General features: G+C 18.4%; 1 protein-coding gene across 2 annotated transcripts; it reads left to right on the forward strand.

Annotated features, from left to right (window-relative positions):
• The first annotated feature begins 355 nt into the window (after nt 1–355).
• LOC412646 lies at nt 356–23,540 on the forward strand. Of its 2 annotated transcripts, XM_026439031.1 has the most exons (8): nt 356–610; nt 7,735–8,266; nt 18,347–18,625; nt 19,528–20,073; nt 20,366–20,602; nt 20,883–20,978; nt 21,805–21,906; nt 23,300–23,540. In XM_026439031.1, exons 2-8 carry the CDS (start codon nt 7,775–7,777, stop codon nt 23,507–23,509), a joined length of 1,962 nt encoding a protein of 653 aa, XP_026294816.1. In that variant the 5' UTR covers nt 356–610; nt 7,735–7,774; the 3' UTR covers nt 23,510–23,540. The 2 variants fall into 2 exon arrangements, with proteins under 2 accessions (XP_026294816.1, XP_026294817.1); XM_026439032.1 differs by lacking the exon at nt 21,805–21,906 and having other exon boundaries at nt 23,300–23,539.

Consider the following 23,540-nt stretch of genomic DNA (forward strand, 5'->3'; position numbering starts at 1 on the left):
CATAAATTCAAGGCGCATTTTTATTAACAAAAAATTCACCAATATTGTTCACAAATTATACTGTTCACAAATAATCCGCAAGGTTTTTATAATTATTACTCAAATTTTCTCGAACATTGCTAATAGATCTAATATTTAATATTTTTTTGTATTATTGTTTGTGGACATTTTAGTATCATTTTCAACATTACCGATAGAATAAGATTGTAACACTAGTAGTGGTCAGAATTGAAACTAAATATCAATTACAAATGAAATATTTAAAATGAAATAATTTATCTACAATCAGTAAATTATTATTGTCCACATTGTTAGATGGCGTTAATAACTCAAAATTACGACATTGTCAATGATCGGTTCTTACGATACGACATCTTGTGACTGTCTGTCGTTGTAATACTATAGTTCTTGCACGAATCGCGTTGAGATCGTAGATGACTGATGTTCGACTAGTGAGCATGTTTTCCATATCTTGTCAAAAAGTGTTAGAATTATCAGTGTATAGTGCACCTAATAACGTCGAATATTTTTGAAATCATAATTATTGATTCGTCTATCATGAATGTGTTCTTATAATTAGTTGTGTAACAAATCTAGGATTGCTAGATTAGTAAGTATTCGTAGCTATATTCAACTTTTACACGCGATAAGCCCGCGTGGCATGAATTAACACTTAAATCAAATCTTTTTCATTCAATTTGTCTGCGCTTTTTATTCTAATTAATAATTCTAATAATTATACACATATATATTAAATGAAAGAAATTTCTAAAAATTTATATCAAATGAGGATTCTATTATAATTTCAAATTCATATTTGAAAAATAAGATATGGTTTCGTTACTGATTTAGTTACTACTTTCTAATTATTAATTACTTCCTGTTCACATGATATGTCATTAGAAACTTGCAAAATTAGTCATTGATGCAACGACAACTTCATTTACTAATTGCTTAATTCTAAGCATTTACATGTATATGTTTTTTCATTTATATTTTATAAGAATTTGTTATAGAATGATTATATAATAGTTATCAAATAGTTAAAATGAAATAATAAAAATAATAAATGCAGAATCTAAAGTTATTTAATAATGATAGCAATACAAAATAAATCTTAAAAATCTTAACATTTTCAATATGCATTTATTTCTTAGTAAAAATAAAGTACAGTTTTAGAAAATAATATTGTTTTTATGATTTTAAAGATGATGTGGACGCTGCATAATGCTGCATGATGTTCTTGAAATAGATAGATAGAGAGAAAGAGAGAATCAGAAGATATCAAATGATCGATTTATTTCAATAGGTCTTTCCCTGCTTTTTTATATCCATTAAATATGAATGATACAATAATATAAAATTATATAAATTATTTCAATTATGTGAAAGAAAACATTAATAACATTAACAATAGAATTCTGTAATGTATATTATTGGTAGAGAATATCAAAATTTTATATTTGTACTTTCATACATTATTTCGTTATGTGGTATATTACATAAATATAAGCAGTTGCTTTTCAATAAAATCATACTAATCTTACGTCATAGATATGCGATAACAAATTTAAAGCATATTATAACATATATTATAAAAAAAAATAAATAGAAAGCAAATTGACATAGATTGATTATGATCAAATATTTTGAAAATATCGTCAATGCACTATTTATTTATATATTAATAATATGGGATCAATAAAATATATTTGAAATAGATTGATAAAATATATTATTTAAAAAAAACAGTATTTATTTATATATAATAATTTGAATTTATAAAAAATATATTTTTAAAATATAAATGTGGCACTAGTTTTGAATCAATATCTCATAATTTTCTTCTTTTAAATAAGTAACTATTATAATAATAAAATTATTATAATATTATTATAATAAAAAAAAATATTTACAAATATAATAAAGAATTTTTAATTAAATCAAATCATATTTATTGAAAAAACTACATATTTATAATATATTTTTTAAAAAATATCTATTTTTTAAAAAATAATATTTATAAGAATAATGAATTAATATAATTTAATTTTCGCGATATCAATCTTATTTTACATTTTATTAATATGCACATAATTGACCTTATTTTATATTTTAATAAATATGCATTCATATTTCGATTTTTCGAAATAATTATGAAATCATATTTTTATAAAATTTAAAAACATAATTTTAGTATTCATTTTTAAATTTTGATTTAAAATTATAATAACGATATAAATTCATTGAAAATTAAACTCAATAATCTTTGTATTCGTTACAAGTTGCGGTTTGTGAATACGTTTTTTAACATTCTGAACCTTCAACAAACAATCAAAAAAATATTCTTATATATTATCTTATGATAATGATTACATATATGTACTATTTTTTAGATGTCTCATAAATTTGTTTTATAAACATTTTAAATTCATTAGAATCAAAAAAAATTAATTCAAAAATGAATTCAATCGATAATATCTGAATATGTTTATATTATCATTTATGTTAGAGCAAAATTAAAATTAAAATCATCAAAATTAAAATCAAATTGAACAATTTGATAAAAAAAATTGAAAAAATACTTTATATTTTTTAAAACTTAATTCAAATTATTGACATAACTTAAATATTTTATAAGATAATTTAATTTGGTTCTAATTTTGAAAAAAGGAATGCTAGAAAACAGTAGAATGAATCAAATTTCGTGTCGATCGAGAGATTTATGTCAAGGTCTTTCGGAAGTATAACCCAATTTTATCATAAAGAAAATATAGATATACAATTTTTTATTCTATTTTTTTAAAGTAATGTACATATACATTATTTATATATTATTCTGTAATATAGTAGTATTTAATTATTTTAAAAAAATATGTGGTAATATAAAAAAATTTATTTCAAAGACTATATAAAAAAAATAATATATATATAAATATATATAAAAGTTATTTTCCTAATGAATTTTAATAAAAAAATCTTATTAATTAATCTTATTATCTAATAAATATTCAATACTGAATAAGCAGAATTCAATAAATAATAAGAAATGAAATAAAAAGTTTTTAAAATATTTTTTAATAAAACTTTACTTTATTAAATAATACTTTATATTCTTTTTATTATTTGTATATGTAGTTTAAATTATGATATTCGATTAATAATAATCTGATTTTCTTAAATTTCATTTGACTTTATGTTTAAATATATATATAATATATAATACTTCTTTATTATAATTTTATAAAATTAATAGAGAGAGAGAGAGAGAGAGAGAGAGAGAAAGAGGGAGAGAGAGAGAGATTAAAAATTGTTTATTTTTATTCATAACATTCTTTTTCATTTTACAATAAATTCTTTATCTAAAATAAATGCAATATTAATTTTTCTCAATAAAAAAAAAGTAAAAAGTAAAATTATAAAAAAATTGAAAAATAAAAAAAAATTAAAAAGTATTAGTTTCAAAAATATAGTAAAAATATAATAAATACTAATATAGTAAAAATGGAATAATGTAATAATTGATTTTTTTATTTTCTAAATTAATATTAATTTTTAAAAATATATTATTATATTATATTGTTGAATTCTTATAATTCTTAATAATTTCAGACTAAGATAATTAGATATTATAGATATAATAGATATAACAGATACAGGTATAATAGATAATAAACAAATCTGTTACAAAAGGAAATAGAAGTTCCATTAAAATGAATAATTTAATATAATAAGTCTTTATGGTACATAATCAATATTTATTGAATAACAACAATTTTCTGCATAACATTTAGGAATAGATAAAGTATTTAATAAAACAATTATTATTTAAAAAAATTAATTTTATTTTAAATTGAAAATATTTTATAAATTATTGAATAAATACAATATTCTTATATAATTTTACATGTTAAATTTTCTTTTTTTAAAATTTTTTTATTTGAAAATATCGATAAAAAAATTCTTCATAACTATTTAATACTTTTTCCTTGAAATTCGACTATATATATATGCATAGAATCAATCAAAAATATTTGTATTCTATATTAAAGAAAAGAAATTTATTCAAAAATTCTAATTTTATAAAAAAATTTTTATGTATTATTTCGATTATATAAATATATAAAATTATATATAATTTTATATAAAATTCGATTATATGTATTATTATAGATATATATATATTTTATATATATTATTAATAGATTACATAATATATGTGTATAATATATTTAAAAAATTCATAATATAAAATTTTATAATAATAATTATAAAATTAATAATAATAATAATTTTACAATATTAATATTAATAATAATTTTATAATAAAATATAATATTCTTTTATATATATATATAATTTAAGAATATTTTATATCTCTAATAACAAACTCTTTAAGAAATTTATGAATAATGTAATAATTAAAAATTATTAATTTTAAAATATTATTTTTATTGATTTTAATTTTTGATCGAAATTAATTAATTTTTATTAATATTATAAATATTTTTTATTTAACGTATTTTAAAAAAATATCTTTTTTCTTTTTAAATAATTAAAATAGTTTTAAAATTAATATTTTAAAATTTAATAAAGTAATAAAAATTTTAAATTAATAAATTTAATAATTATAACTATTTTTTTATTTTCAAATTCTCTAATACGACAATTCAATTTTTAATTAATATTTAATTTCTTTATTCTATCTATATCTATTTTATATCTAAATTCTAATAATTTATTTATGCTATTTGTATCATATCTTCATCTCAATTAAATTTTTATTTTCGAATTATTTAAAGAAATTCAAATATTATTAATTGCTCTAATGAATGTTTCAATTTCAGTAAAATAATTACATAATAAAATAATTAAAAATTAAGATTGTCAAACATTGATCTTGAAAAAGATATATAAATAAAAATATTAATTTATATTTGATTTATTAATTTTGATTTGATTGAATTATAAAAATTATTTTATATTGTTAAATTATTTTAAATGAAAACGAAAAAATATTTTCTATGAATAAATTTTTATTACGTAAATGAATTTATTAATATATATTTTGATAAATGAAATATTATAAATTTTATTATGTTTCTATTTTTATATTTTCAGATTTTAAAATGAAAATATTATAATTTATGTTATTTTATTTAATAAAAATTATATGACAAAATAAATTAATCGATAAAATTTTTTAATATTTACAATTACAGAAGCTATATAATCATAAAAAAATCTTATTTAACTGAAAAAAATAAAATCATCAATATTAATAATAATTATAATAATAAATAATAATTAAAAATCAATTATTAATTTTATTTAAAATTTATATGAACTTTATAATTATAATTTATAATTTTATTTGATGTAGATGTATGTGATATCTATATCATATGTATATCTCTTATATTAAATGATTATTATTATGGATCAAAATATATTAATTTGAGGATACACTTCAATGAATTTTATAATGAATGAAAATTTTAATAAACAATTATTCGAATTAGCGATTAAATTGACGATTATATATCTAAATCATTAATTGCAATTATACATTAATTAAATATTTTACTTAATTAAGTAAAAATTAGATTTCAATCTTAAAGAATAATTATTAATTGCATTAACGATTGTAATATACATAAAAATTAAAAATAAAATTCAATTGTAGCTTCTATTCATATAAATCTTTCTTTATATTCAAATATTTCAATAGTTACTTTTAGCCAAAAATATATATCAATTTTAAAAATATATATTCTTCTTAAATTTCTAATAAATTATTTTTTTTCTTTTTTAATTATCTTAATCTATTAATAACTTCAAACTTTCATTCTTTTTATGTTTAAACATTTTATAAGTAAAATACAAAAAATATCTTTAATAATGATCAATGATATTCAAAATTCTGGTTACAATTATCTATTAATCTATTTAGAAAAATGAAATATTTTTGTGTGAAAAATATACTACAAAAATTTTAGAAATGTAATACAAATTTTCTTAAAATCTAATTAAATGTAAAATATGATTAAATGATATAAGAATTTAATAATAATAAAAATATAAACAATATTTACTTCTTAAAAAGAAATATCTATAATGACAAAATAAATAACAAAAAATTAAAAAATTATATATTTAAAAAAGAAAATGTTTAATTTAGATGATCTTAATTATTTTAATTATCTAGTTATCTCTATAATTATTATCTCTCATTATGTACTTTATATATTTATGTACTTTATGTATTTATGTACTTTATATATTTCTATACTTCTATAATATATTATATATATATTATATATAGAAAGAAATAATAATATAATAACAATAACAATAACAATAACAACAACAACAATAATAATAATAATTTAAATGATAAATAAATAGAGATTTGAATAGCTATCAATTGTAGAAAGATTGATATCACACACCATATAAAATCAAATAGTTTTTTTAATTTAATAATAACAAAATTATAAGTTATTTAAATATATTTTGTGATAAAATTATAAAATAATTGTGATTCTAGTGAATTATTATGATTTTATCATTATCATATAATTATATAAATTATATATAATTATCTTTATAATAATAATAATAATAATAATCATATTTTTTCTATTATTATCAAAACGCATCTTTTTATTAAATAATGTATTACTTATTTTGATTATATCAATATTTCGAAAATTTCAAATGAAATTTAAATTCATTATAATTACAAATCCTATAAAAAAAAAAACAAAATAAGACAAATAATATTTTTTGTAAAATAAATAAAAATAATTCATAGAAAAAAATTTTTATTTATTTTTTTAATAATTTTATCTTTGTTTTTAATTATTTCGATCATTCTTTTTGATAATAAATATATATTTATAGTTTCTTTTATATGGTTGCAATTCATAATATAATATTTTTCTATAGTTAAAATAAAGTCAAATAAATTATTAGTAATCTTAAGAAAATTAAAATTATTCATATTTAATATTAATCAATATTAATAAACAAACTGTGAATATTTATATATATATAAAAAATTAATTTTAAAGATATAAAGATCTATATATATCTATAAAAATACATATAAAGATTTTAATCTCAATAAAATATGTATTATGATATAAATGAAACTAATTTAATAAGAAAAAATAAAATAAAAATAAATACTAAAAATTTTATTAAGATAAAAATATATTATTTTTAAATCAGATTTATAATTAGAAGTATAAAATATAAATATATTTGAAAACTTTATTTTTTAATTTTTAATAAAAATAAATTATTAATTAATAAAAAAATAATTATTTAAATCTTTACAAAAAGAAATAAATATTCAATACTAGATATAAAAAGGAATTATCTTACAAGAATTACGTATTTTATATATTTGTTTTTATCATCGAGTTGCTATTAAATTTCTTTTTTTGCTATTAAATATAATTATTTACCGATTATTTTACATTATATAATTCTTCGACTTATATCACGTTTTCCAATTCCTTAAATAACGTCCAATCTTAAATAAAACCCAAACATTAAAGCTTAACCTAATTTTATGAAATATTTATATCAACTGGAAATTTTTACATAATAATTCTAAACGACAAAAATTCATTAAAAAAAAAAATCCCATTAAGGAACCCATAATAATATGCTATGTATTTTTCAATGAACAAAGCTTAATGGAAGTTTGATTTTCTTGCACAGGAATTATACGAAGTGATGAAATAAACTGGATCTATAGGAGATGGCTCGTCACGGCAGTGAAAGATCCTTACATTCCTCTCAATCGATGCATCCAGGTTCCTCAATCCGTTTAAATACGAACGAATTACCCACAACGGAGTTAGCACCGTCAGAGCCAGTAACATGTTCTGACAACAGCAGCACGATCAAGGTCAATGCCGATAACAACGTGGTTTACACGACAGGAAGTGCACCGATCACCGTTCCGTCAACTTCAATATCATCTTCGGTATCCTCTTCATTGGATTCCCGTATTCCACGTCCCTCGCCTACAGGCCTGCGTCGGTCGGCTAGTATGCGCATGTGCAATGAACGACTTTCACCAAATAACCCATCACCACTACCCAGTACCACGGCCACCACGGCTCTGAGCAGATCTTATCATTATTATCGTCGTTTTAATCTTCTGCACCAGCAGCATCATCACCTGGACCATCGCACTTTTCCAGTCATCACGGAGAATGGAACTGAATCACCCCGACAACGATCTCTCGTGAGTATTAATATGTTTAATATTAATCACATTTATTTTTATTATTGTTCTTATTTGAAAGATGTAGCTTCTTAGTTTTCCCCGCAATATTACGTCGTATTTTTCGATGCAGATCACAGATGCGTTCTAACAATTGTGTCTTATTGACTATTTTTGGATAGTTCTTATATGAGTTTTAATATAACGATAATAATGGTATTAAATGGAAATGATGATGAAAAAAAATATATAAAAATATATATACGTATATGTTTGAAAAAAATAAAAAAAAAAATTATTTTCTTTTTTTAAAACGTAAAAAAATTATCAGAGAATTTACCGTCGAAATAACGATATATTATTATTTTATTATCCATAAAAAGAAATAATGTTTAAGAATAAAAATATTTTTGTTGTAAAAATGTAATAAATACATATCTAGTTATTATTATATTTATGACTATAATAGTATTTTCATTTGTTGCATATAAACTTAGTATACATATAAAAATATAATATAAGAGATATGACTTTTTATTTTAGATTTTACAGTTCGATATTTTTATTATTATCACTTTTTTTTTACACATTTATATTTACACATAAAAGCACTTTTCAATAATTATAAAATCATAATTTCTTTAATAAATTTTATTTTAGTCAAAATTGATATAATTTATAATTATAAATATATATAAATATTTATAATAGTATATAAATTATTTAATAATGAAAATAATATTAGGTAGCATTAATAACTAAATGATAATAATTTCAAAATAAATATTGTAAAATTTATAAAATTTATAAAAATACAATTAGTACACATGCATTAATGTTTTATTTTTAAGTTTAATAAAATTTTTTAAAATTTATATATACTTTATAAGCCTATATATATATGTTATTTTTCAATATATAATATAAAATAAACAAAAAAACAAATTATTTTTAAATAAGGTTATGTCACGAAGTTCGAATCACTCAAATAACATGATAAATATAGGTCACTTGCCAAGACCGATTTTCATTTGATATCACAATTTTTAAAATACTTTCAATCCATTTATTGGAATTCGTATACATTGAATCATTTATTAAATAAATAACTTTCCATTTTCTCTAGCCTCAATAACAAATAATTATACTATTATGAAATCAAATTCAATTCATTATGATTAATTTAGTTGTTAAAAAAAATTAAACAACGATTATACACATATTTCACAGCGATTATCATTAAGAATTTTTTATAAAATAGATTGGATCTTTTGTCATGAAAAATCGTATAATAATCTTTATACATATATACACACGTGTATTACTTTTTCATCAAACATGAAAACTAGAGAAACGCGTGCAAGCATGAAAAGATGTCTCATGCTTAGCTAAACAAAATTTGAATTATTAATTATATTTAGATTTAAGTAGATTCAAAATAAGCAACGAAATATGAAAATATTCTGACTTTTTTGCAAGCTATGCGTCAGCGCAGATGAAACCTCTTCATTGCTTTTAGATATAATACTGCTAGTATAACGATTGTACACTATATTTATCGATGTTTAATCCCATCAAATGTAATATCGATTTAAATTACTTTTTTTTTCTAGATAAAATGACGAGAAAAGCGGGAAATAATTCAACAAAATCTCTATTTATTTTTATTGTTCATTTCGAAAACGATTTTCACTTTTGTCGGATTATTAGTAAAATAGTATATTACAGAAATAAAAATAGAATAGAAATTCATACAATAGATTTTATTCTATTCCTCCAATAAGGTCCTCCAATAAGTCTTTGATTTTAACAAAAATGTCATTTCATTTTCTATATATATTCTGTATATTGTATTTTTAATATAGAACTATTTATTTCTTTCGTTTTGTTTGTTAATATATAAAATCGATAAAAGTTTACATGAAAAATATATACAAAAAATATATAAAAGTGTTTCTGAAATCGACTTACAAACAGGAAATAATTTTAAGAATGAGTCAAAAATATAGAAAAAAATTTTGTTACATGTGTAAAACATGTAAAAGAAAATTTGAAAATTCATTGGATACATATTTGAATGTATTTGTAAGAAATATTTCAATTGATAATGAAATTTCATAAATTTTTTAATGTAAAAATCACAAAAATTAAAAAATATTATCAAAAAGTTTATATGCTGTTATAATAATATAAAATAATTTATTCTAGAAATTGAAGAAATTGAAATCTATGAATTGAAAATGTTCAAATGAGTGAAAAATTTAAATATAACAAATTATAATAGGTGCTTCTCTAATTTGCCAAGTAAGATATTGAGAACACATTTTCAAAAACTTAATAAAATATTAAAATGTATTTTTTATTCTTTAAAACTATATTTATTGGCATTGTTCAAAAATAACGAGAATGATTTGATTTTCTCAAAAATAGAAACTGTTGTATACAATGAAATCTTATTAAATCTATATTAATTTTTAAATTACAAATAATTTTTTTTTCAATTGCATTTATCAGTTACATCATGATTTCGAAGATATAAATAATAATATTTTACTTTTATAATAATGAATAATTATATAGAAATAATTATTTTTGTTTTATTGCGAATACAATTTCTAATAATTACAAAAATGATATGCAACGTGATAACTTTTCTTTTTAAAAAAAACGAAAAATTTGTTTACATAATAATAAATTATATAATATATAAACATAATAAATGTTTATACATAAGATTATACGTTTACTTTATATTAATCTATTTGCCAAGAAAATATAAATATCATTTTTTTATAAATATTATTTATTAAAAACTTTATTATTTGATTTTATTTATGATCAAAACATTCATAGAAAATTAGGAAAACATGTATTTAAAAAATATTTTAGTTATTTTCATTTAAAAACTGTTCTCATGCAGATACGGCAAGCTTCTTGCCTTTAAAGAAGAATTTTATATCTTTCTACTCAATGGGATGTTTGATTTTGCATCACTTTCAAACGAGACTTCCTAGTCAGGGAACAAGAAAACTTCTTCTTAAAAAAAGCTTAAGGTAAATTACCCTTAGGTGATCAGATATAAAAGTCATGAAATCTTCTCTGTGTCTATATAATCCTTTAAATGCAACCTTATTGTAATATATGTAAAAAGTATATTTATTTAATGATTGCAATAATAAATTGAATATTTTATTTATAATCTTTAACAGTAAGGTGATTGCGGTAAATAGGATGGAATTGTTTCAATAAAAATCCTAGAATTTAGATTAGAAACTGACATTTAAAATCGATATTATACTTGGGAAAAATTGTTTCTCTTAACCATATAAAATATTCGATTTCTATCATTAACATTCATATTCCATTGCATTATTTACTAATTTTATTTTAATACAGCCCTTGGCCATTGAATTAAGATCATTTTCAATAATTTTAATTACTTTCTAATTAGAATATTCATAAATAATTTTTGAAAAATTTTTTCAAATTAATTCTTTCGTTGCTTTTCGTCGATATATATATATATATATATATATATATATATATATATATATATATATACAATATAAAATTTCAAATATCAAACTATATTAAACTGATTATAAATTATTGATTAAAACGAAAGGATATAACTATTCGGCCATGAATGGATACTAATGAAATCATAAGTTGAAACTAGATTTTGAAATTAATATTTATATATCATGTATATATGATTTTTATTTTTATAATCAATGATTAGACAATATGATTATTAATGACTTAAACAATAATTAAATATAATGCTTCTACAAACATGTCAAATATAATAAATATTAGTCATTGATTGTTTATACGAAATATCCAATATTTTCTAGGTAATATTTCATTTTATTTTTGCAAAAATATATATTTTTAAATAAATTCTCAATATATAAATAGAAATAATATCTAATTTTTTTAATTTATTTTTATAATTATGATTTAAAAAAACCGTTCGGATAATGGGTAAGATTCTGGGAGATCACTAACATTTTTATTCATTAATGGCCGAAATCTTACATAAAAACATAAAAACGTTGTCCTTTATTTTAACTAAAAAATTCAAAGATTTGTAATTCAATGAAGCGATGCTATTCAGCTTTAAACATGCATAATAGCGGATATAATAATTAGACAAAACAAAAATGTATCTTTGTGTGAAATCTTTAGATGAATTATAATCAGCAATATTTCTATTATATTCTATTATATATATATTATTTTTAATATGGGATTATTTATTATGAATATAAATAAAATATAATAAATATGAATATAGATAAAAATAAAAAAAAAACAAGAAATGAATAAAAATATATATTTTATGAAATAATATAAATCGAATTCTTCGGAATCAACAATGACTAGAATCGTAATAAATACGGTCGTTATTTCTTTTGTATATTTTAACATGCTTTAGTGTATATTTTATTTATAGTACTTCGAATATACTTATTGAATGTATCGTTTTTTGGCATATAAATATAATAAATATAATCATAAATATAATAAATAAAAATCATAATAAATGTCAAATAATAATATTGGCTGATTATAATTATTTTTTGTTGAAATCAATAAACGTTAAGCGAGAAATGTTGTGATAAATATTATAAAATACAGGGTGTTTATAAAAGTTGTTGCCAAATCTCATATTCATAGATTAATATAATATAATATAATATATTATATAATATATAATGTAACATTTATCAAAACAATTAAAAAAATTTTAATAAATGTAGATTTAAAAATCATTAGATTTTTTCTAGTTTAAACTATATAATAGAAATAACTATATAAACTATATAATAATATAATAGATTCTTTTTCAATTTTAGATTGTTATATTTTGATATTTATATATTTATTTTACAATTATATTTAGTATTAATTTAAATTCTCACAATAATAAAAAGGAAACTACGATGAAAATAATGATAAAAATATATATTTCTATTTCCTTCTGAAACATTTATGATAATAGAAAAAGAATCCAAATGATTTGAAAAACAAATGGTATATAATTAATATTCAACGTTTTAAAAAATTAATTATTTTAAAGTAATTTAATAAATAAATAAATTATGAAATCTGTAAATAATTAAATATAAAAATTCTACTATATTTTTTTTTAATCCAACATTCATCTCTCCTTATTATTTCGAATATTATAGAGATTACAATTATAGAGATTTCATTGTACATCATATCTAACGAATCCAAAAAATTTAATTATTATCATCAATTATTAACATTGGTAATCTTTCAATATGTGTACGTATCTATAAGGAAAAATTTATGTTGAAATTAATAGAAAATGTATCGAATATATGCTGTAATATTTAATGGGTTTTTCAATTCATATTTATTAAGATTTTTTTTTATGAGTATTACAAGTTTAATGAACACTCTGTACATCATTTCAATACTGTTGTAACCTACTATATATGCAGGATGAATCGCGTAACATGATAATCTCAAATAAAATTATATACGTAAATTAATTAATAAATAAGAAAGTATTTCTTATGAAAATTGCATGCTGTAGAGGATATACATTCCTGTTCATAAATCACTTTAAAATCTGATTATTAATTAATTTTAAATATAAAATTATCAAAGTATTAATAATTAAAATTAATTTATGAATTTGTTTTTTTTAATATTGTTCATTGCTATAAATTTTTTAATATTTTTTTCGTTACGATTTCTTTTTTTATCTAATTATAAATAATATATTTATCTAAAAAAATCTTATCGATTTGAAAAAAATAAAAACATTTATTTATTATCTATAGTAAATGCTGTTAATTATATATGAAGAAATGTTGTTAACTATATATTTAATTATAAAAAAAAATAATAACATCAAATTATATCTCCTATATTATATGAACTTTTATATGAAATAATTTTTTATATATTTAATAATTTACAAGTTATTTGATGTAGTCACGTTATGTGATTCATTTTATGTAATATTGGACTAGAGAGACTTAACTATACTCATCGTTATAGTAATGTTAAAAATTTAATAAAGCAATAATGATGAATATATATAATTATATGTAATAATTAATAATTATAATAATTATTATCCATAATCTATCTTTATTATTTTCTAGAGTATTATTTGTGAAATATTTAACTCTTACTTATTATTAATTATGCTAAAAATAATTTTCAAGTGCTGTATATATATATATATATATATATACACACACATATATATATCGATTTTTCAATCGATTCAATCTTTATTGTTATAATTTCAAAGTAAATTAAAATATTGCGATTTACATAGAATTTAAATAACATTAATTTTTTTTTTGTTGGTAGTTAAATATTTTATTACGTTATATGTTTTATTATGTTTTATGTATTAGAATATTATAAGAAAAATATAAGATGTAATAAAAAACAGATACATATCTATAATATTATATATTTCTTAATGATAGAAAAATAATAAATTTCCAAAATTTTTTAAAATTTTAATTTGATAGCCAGGAATTATAATTCTAATTTTCTACATGTGGTGTTTTTCATAGTATACATGTTAATTAATTAAATTAAATCTTTCTCTTAAACTCTTAAACATTAAATAACTTTTTAAACATTTTTTAAATAATATATATTTAAAATTTATTAATAGTTATATTAATAGTTTTATTAATAACACTTTAATAAAATCTTGAAATATTTATTTATTCAAAATATATAATTATTCATAAGAAGAATTTTTATTTTCATAAAAATTTGGAATATTATTTTAGTATTCTCTAAAATGACTTGCATAATTAGATTAATTCATTTATTTTAAAAATATTAAATAATTTATTATGAATCAACAATACATATCATAAATCAAGATATATAAAAATACATTACAGATGTATGCAGATTTCATAAATTAGAAAAAATATTTATAATATGCGATGTTTTCAAATTAACGAAATAACTCAAAACTCAAAAGGAAACTCATATAAAAAAATAAATAAAAATATAATTTTTCTTATATGAAGCCTTATTTCCAAACAAATCAATATTGAAACTAAACGTTTACATATGATCCCATTTATACATGTATACATGTAATAAATATCAATACTATATCTATATTGTTACTAGGATTTATTACATTATAGGATATAATAAGGATATAGTAGAGGATAGTAAGAGGAAAACATAATAAGAGACAAAAAATAAAATAAAAATGAAGTTTTATATAATAACAGCTCGATTATTCAAAACAATTAATTATAAAAAAAATTGAATAATCAATTATCAAATATTTAATTGAATAAATAAAATATTTCATATTGTAATTTCTTTTTTTCATTATATAAAAAATTATAAAAATTATAAAAATTATAAAAATTATAAAAATTATAAAAATTAAAATTGCACATTATTTATATTGTTTTAATAATTTTTTCCTCCTTGATTTTTTAATTTCTTTTAATATATTTTAATCATTTCTTATATTATAATTTTTTTTTATTTTATTTCTTTTTTATTTTTACATTATTCTTAATTTTCTTTTTTCTTTTCTAATTTGAATTTAAAAAAAATATATATATTTATGAAAGTGATATAAAATATAAAAAAAGTAATATATTTAAAATATTTAAAATATTTATCTTTATTTCCTAATATTTTAAGATAATTCAACATTCAAATAGAAATTTTACAACATTTTTTATTAAAATTTTTTTTTTGTTTTTCATTTTTTTTCTTTTTTTATATTTTCCAAACATATTGTATATTTATATTAGAATGAGTAATTGATATAATATGAATAATTTGATTATATATCTTTATAATTATTTAATTAATTAATTTAATTTAATTGGTATTGGTCTACAATGACTGGCAAAGTTATAATTAATTATAATATAAACGCAATAATATTTATCATAGTGTTTACATCATAACAAATGAATACGAATAAGGCTTCGTAAGGAAAATATAAGTCTTCATTTTTAATTTATCTTTATATATATTCGTTTCTTTGTCGTCAACAATATAAAAAAAACGCTCTATATAATAATTAGATTTGTATAATTATTAATAGTTACAATATAATATCATTTACAGAATTTTCATAAATATTTTAAAATGCATTTATCATATTTTATATTAAACTCATTTGATTTTTATGAAAAAGATATGATAAATCATTTTACAATATCATAATTTTTAAAATTTAATACATAAATATTATTCAGAATATAAAATTAATTTTATTTTATTATTGTCCAAATTGATTTAAATTGTATTTAATTCATTTTTAAAATATATTATTCCTTATAATTCTTATTATTAGATATTATTATAAAAAATTCTAAATGATTTATAAAAGCAATACAATTAAATCAAATGCTTTAATATTTCAATTAATTTTATGTTTTAGTATTTTAATGTCATAATTATTGTAAAATGAAATATTCTATCTACATTTCAAATATAAAATTTAAAGAATATTTCATTTAGCAAGTATACAAAACATTATAAATTCTTAAAATCACTTAAAACAATTGGAATAAATTTATAATTAATAATTATGTAATTTATAATTAATAAATTTATAAAAAAATAATAATAATAAGAATATATTAATTTCAATCTATTCATTCTCTAATCTTTTATACGAATTATATTTCATATAAAGTAATTTAACCAGAATTGCATGAATAAAATATAACTTTCGAATAATATTATTCGTTTATTTAATGTGGGCTTATTCCTTTAATTAATCTAACAAGTAATAATGAGATTAATTATAAGACAATTAAAATAATTAATTCTTATCGTAAAATAATTAACTCCTTAAGAAGCTAATTAATTTTAAAAAAATATTTTACTGTTTTATAATTTTTTTTATAATTTTTTTTTTTCGAAAAAAATTTTCATTTCTATATTTAAGAAATTTATCATAAAATAGACTATATTAATTATTTTCATTATTATTTTAGTAAATCGATCAAAATTTTTTTTGTATTATTAAAATGATTCGATTTTCAAAATGACTAAAATTTTTCTATACATAATTTTTTTTTTATTAAATGAAAGTTTTTTCAGCTCATTGAATTTTCGATATGAAATGATTGTATATATTAACTAGTGATATAAAAAAGTTATATGAAAGAATTAAAGATAAGCTTGAAAATTTATTTAAAAAAATATAGAAAATATCAAAATATTAGTAATATTATATGAAGATCATTTAAAAATATATATTTTTGTTTAAAAGTATTATAAAATAGTTCACATTTGCTTTAAAATTAGCTAAAATTAAAAAATATGAAAGAAAGTATTATTTAATTTGATATTATACTTTATATGATAAAAAAAATATAAAGTATTTAAAATAACATATTAAAAAAAAAAAAAACAATTGAAAATACAAAATCTTTAAACATCGAAATTTTATGAATCCTAAAGAATTAATACTATTTTCAATATATTTATAGTTATACATTTTATAATATTTTTTATATTATGATAAGATAACAAGAATGAGACAGAATTGAGATAATATTTAGCAAATTTAAATTTCCACATACTTGTTCATTTTAAATATGACATGATACAATAACTATAATAATATAATATAATAAATTCATCATTATTAAATAATATCATCAATATTAAATAATAGATTTTTTAATTATTATTGTATTTATTTTAATTTATAATATTTTAATATATTTTCTGATCTGAAATTATTTTAATATTAATTTATATATAATACATATATAAAAAAAAAAATTAAATTCCAAAGTGAAAGATTTCTTCAAATTAGATCGATGAATGTTATATTAAAAATTATAACATAGAATTATAACATTAATAACAAAAATAATTAATATGGTCATGTTATTTACATATAAAAATATAAAATTTAATCACATATGTGTATATGTATATTATAGTATATAATATTAGCTCTAAATTATTAAATTTTAATAGTTAATACAAGATAAATATAGTAAATTATAAATAAGAAATTAAATCAAAAATAGATGAAATTATCTTTTTTTTTTTTTTTTTTTTTTTTCCTCACTATTTTAGAGTCTTTCATTGACGCCGGCAAGGCCGCGGCCTGGACACGCGGCCTCTGGAGGATTAGGCACTGGAATTGCCGACGACAGCGATGCAGAAAGCGTGAAAAGTTATGGAAGTGCCTGCAGTGCCGCAAGCGCCTGTGATCATGCTACGTTTGCTCTCAACGGTACCACATGGTCTGGTAGATCACGAAGATACGTTGTTCATTGTTCAAATCATACTGGTGACAATGAACAATATCTTACACCTACTCAAAGAGCAGCTAAACAAGTTAGGAAATTTCAGGTAATAATTAATATTGTTTTTTATCATTTATGACATTATCTTATATTTTGTGTATATTGCTTTATAATAATTAATCCATTTATAATGGTATCTTAAGTCTGTACACTGATCCAAACTAATTAACAATAGAAGAATATATGTAAAGAGTTAACTTCGTAAAGCTTCGTTTAAATTACTTGAATTCAAGGAGCTTGAAATCATATATTTGAATTTTATCAATTTAAAATTACAATTTAAAATGATGAAATTAATAAATGTATTATTGAAAAATAATAAAAGTAAATATATGTATGTTGTTTGTAAAATATTGAAAACGAGAAAAAAATATGATATAAAAATATGATAATGAAAGTAATATATAATGTATATAATGTAATATATAGTAATATATAATATATAATATATAACGATAATATAATTTAACGATATATTCAAAATTTCTTTTATTATTATGGATTGACCAATACTATTTTAGGTATTTATTGATTCATATTAAATTATTCGAATTTAATAAACATTCAATTTAGCTAATAAGAATTCAAGTAACATTTGATTAATTTAAATAAAGATTTTAAATCAAGTTGAATTCATTTGAATTCTAATTGCTTCAATTGAATTCATTAACTTAAATAATTAACAACATAAATTTTTGCGTAATAATATATTATTCATTGCGAATATTTTAAAAAATTGCCATTTTGTATTGTATCATGATACTCTAAAATTTAATATAAAATAAAATTTTTAACGAAAAAAATAATATATTAATAAAAAATTAATATTTATTTATTTATATATATTATTATATATTATTTATATAATATATTAATAATACTATATATTAATAATAATAATACGTATAAAATATTACTGTTAATTATTATAAAAATTATGTTGTTTAGGCATTATTAAAGGAAGCGCGAAAAGAAATTGAAGAGAAGGATCAGGAAATATTTCGATTAACAAAGGAAGTAGTAGAGCTAAGATTATATAAAGCTTCTCTAAATAGTCCAGATGAAAGAACGGACAGTAGCGATGCTCTTACTGTACGAGAAAATAATCCTTTTTCTCCAGAATCTCCAAGCAAAGATTTACCAGATGAAAATGCGTTACGAAAGATCACAAGTCCAGAAACTCCAGAAAAACGTGCTCCTTCTGATCTTCCCTCTTCTCTTGCGGACTCGGGTCACTTCGAAGATGGATCCATCCATTCGAAAGATTCTGTATTTATACCAGAAGTGCAATCAGAAAGTACTCATATCACTACAACTCCTAATAAAGTTGATGAAAGTAATGCTTCTGATACATTTATAAGATCAACTACAGAAACACCGGAAAGAGATGAAGAGAAACGCAAATTGGTGAATTTATATGAAAATAGAATTGAGGAAATGCATCGTAGACATGTTGATGAACTTCAAAATCTCAAGCAAAAACACAATGATAAGGTGATATCTCAGAAAAAATACATATATACATATATATTAAATATTTATCATGTGCAAAGTATTTTAATAAGGAAAGATGGCTTGAAAAAATATGATTCTTTAAGAATAATAAATCAAAAGAAAGACAAGAAAATTTTCACATATAAGATTTTGTTTTTGTTGAAAATATTTTCGCTTTTTTTTAAAGTGAACAGTGATTATAACTGTAGATTTTTAATTGATTAAATATATATAGAAAAATTATTAATAATATAATATATAAATTTATACAGTGAATTATTTTATATTTCAGGTGGAAAGTTTATTAAATCAATTAGCTGAAGTAAATACACGTTATTGTGAAGTGAGGCCTTCTGTTGATGTTGCGGAAGCACGAGTTCGTGAATTAGAAGCAGAACTAGAAACTGTAAAAACAGAACTCTCAGAACAAAAGGCTCTATTAAATGAGCAAGAAGAGAGAAATAAACAAATGTACCTGAAAATGTATGCCAAAGGTCAAGAAGCAGCACGTATAGAACAAGCTGATCAGGTATATTATATAATATATATTATTATTATTTATATAAATATTATCAATTTTTTTCATATTATTTGTAATTAGATTATTCTATTGATTTTTCTTACTTAAGAAAATTATAAAATTTTATTAGTTTTGTTTAATATTTAAATTTTTATTTTATTTTGCTTATATATTTTTTTATTTTATTTTACTTATATAAGTATTGAATATTTTTTGAATACATAATTGAAATACATAATTAAAAATTAAGATTTATATATTTATTTATCTTTTATAAATACAATTATAGATACTTGAACAGGCACATCAGACACCACCAAAAGTTACTGTTGCAGAATTACTTCAACAATTAACAATAACACAAGCAGAATTGGAAAATATCAAGGTAAATATTTTTATTTTAATCGTTATATTTTCTTTTATACATTGTTAATATTATAATAGTAATATTATACACAGTGCACATTAAAAATGAAGGAAAAAAATTCTTTATGCTTGACTTTATTTATAATTGAAGCTTTATATTTATCTTCATCGCTATATAAGATGATGGCATGATCTTTATTCTATATAATAAAATTTATATTTTATATATATATATATATATATATATATATATATATTACATTCATATATTATATTCATACATATTCTATATAATAAAATAAATTGTATAATAATACTAAAAAGTATCATTAATATAAAAGCAATGTATTCAATTATTTTTAAAATAAATATTTAATAATGTATAATGCTATTTATAATTTTAAAGATTCTTTGTAATTCTGTTTTTAAATTTAAAATGTGTATTTTATTTAATTAATAATGTTTTATATATTGTTTATAGATGTTATCTTTGTTTAATGTAATTCTTTTCAATTTCCTTATCTTTTTAATTATTTACTTATTTAGTTATTGACGATTTTTATTTTCAAATAAAATTTTATTTATTATGTTATTTAATTTTATTTCTTATATTTCTTATTTACTGTTTATTATTTTAGATTTCTATTAACTTTTTCATAATTTCTTTTTAAGGATATATAGATTATATCTCTATAACAATAAAACATAAAACATAAAATATATAAGAATAAATAAGATATAATTTAGGAATCACTGTTGTTCATCACTTTCTGTGCATCTCTGTTATTCACAAATCTCTTATACTAATAATGTGCCACTTTTTTTGGTCGCCGCTCACACTCCAGGACACAAGCTACTCGCCTGAACCTCACATTTCAGCCGATCGTAGCCAAAGTTTATTAAGTGCTCAGGAGGCTGTTTCTCTCTGGGTCCTTGGCACACGTAAGGTCTGTATTTCTGCTGAATCGCCACGTGACACAATTCTCATCCACTGTTTTAATCATCAATGTTGTATTTGTTCACATACAAATGCACAAACAAATATTTTTTTCTTATTTCTGTCTTGTTGAGATTCTTTTTGCAAAAGTGGATTTTTATAATTTGAATAATTATTTTTTTAATGAAATATCTGCATTTTTCCTTTTAAATAATAAAAATATATTAGCTAATTTTGAAATTTAAATTTTAAATAAAAATTGTTAAACTTATTATTATTTATTTGTAACAAATATTTTTTTTAACAAATATTCTTATAAAAGTTTTTTTATATATGATTATTTATGTACATATTATATTTAAATTAATTTCTATAAATAATTTATTTTATTATATTAACTAAGTTTTTATAAATTTATATGTATATTCTATTTTTTCAAGTATGAAAATAAATATAAAATAAATATATAAATATAATTATGAATAATTTGTACAAATTACTTACTATTACAAATAACATATACTTATACTTTATTTATTTATTTATTTTTTAATAAAGTAATATCTAAAGAAATAATTGTATTATTTTTAATTAGTGTGTTAGTGTATTATATAATAAAAAAATATTAAATATTTTTTTTCATGAATTATATTATATCAATTAGTAAAAATTATTCTTGTATTTTATATAATAATATTATATAATTTATAATAGTATTATAAAATTTATAATAATTATATAATTATATAATTTATATAATAATATATTGTATTTTATATAATAATTATTTAATTTTTTAAAAATTTAATCTTGTATTAATTAATTTAAATATATTTAATTTAATTATCATTAATTTTGAAAATAAAAATTATGATAGTGGTAAGAATTGATTTCACGTGTCTTCATTTATAAATTATATTATAAAGATATGTTTATAAGAGAATGTATTTATTATAATGCTTTGTCACAATTGCATGCCAACTTAAGCACAAATGTAGTTGATTTGTGTTATTATGCAGTATCATTAGGTTCAAAGAAACTATTTTGTGCACTTGAAAGAAACAGCCTCTTATTATCTTTCAGTTAATGTAAGTTTGCACGTGCTTAAGCATCACATGCTTGCACTATTACATACAAATCATATCATTATTATCATGTTAGATCCTGAAAAATAAGTTAATAATATTCTCAAAATGAATATATTTAATTGTATAAATGTACTAAAATGTTTATTTTTGATTGATTTAATAATAAATTATATCTGGATCTAATATGTAATATATATATATATATATATAGATAGTATACTGCCAAGGAATGTATAAAATTAAAAATATACACACATTAATTTAATTTATAGAAATTATATTCAAAATGATTAGTAAATATAATTTGTTTAACAGGCAATGTACCGACGTATACTAGAAGCACGTAATAATCAAGGTGTTCTTGATCCAGAGATTACATTGCAGTTCCTAAAATCGGCGATTTACTATTTCTTAACGGATAAAGAAAATCATCATGGACATTTAAATGCAATTGAAAGCATTTTAGGATTTTCAGAAATTGAAAAGCACAATATTGATAAAATATATCGATCAACAAGAAAGTAATATTTAAAACTTTTTCATTATTGAATTTCAA

This window comes from Apis mellifera, linkage group LG2 (assembly GCF_003254395.2).
Source record: "Apis mellifera strain DH4 linkage group LG2, Amel_HAv3.1, whole genome shotgun sequence".
Classification (NCBI taxonomy): Eukaryota; Metazoa; Arthropoda; class Insecta; order Hymenoptera; family Apidae; genus Apis; species Apis mellifera.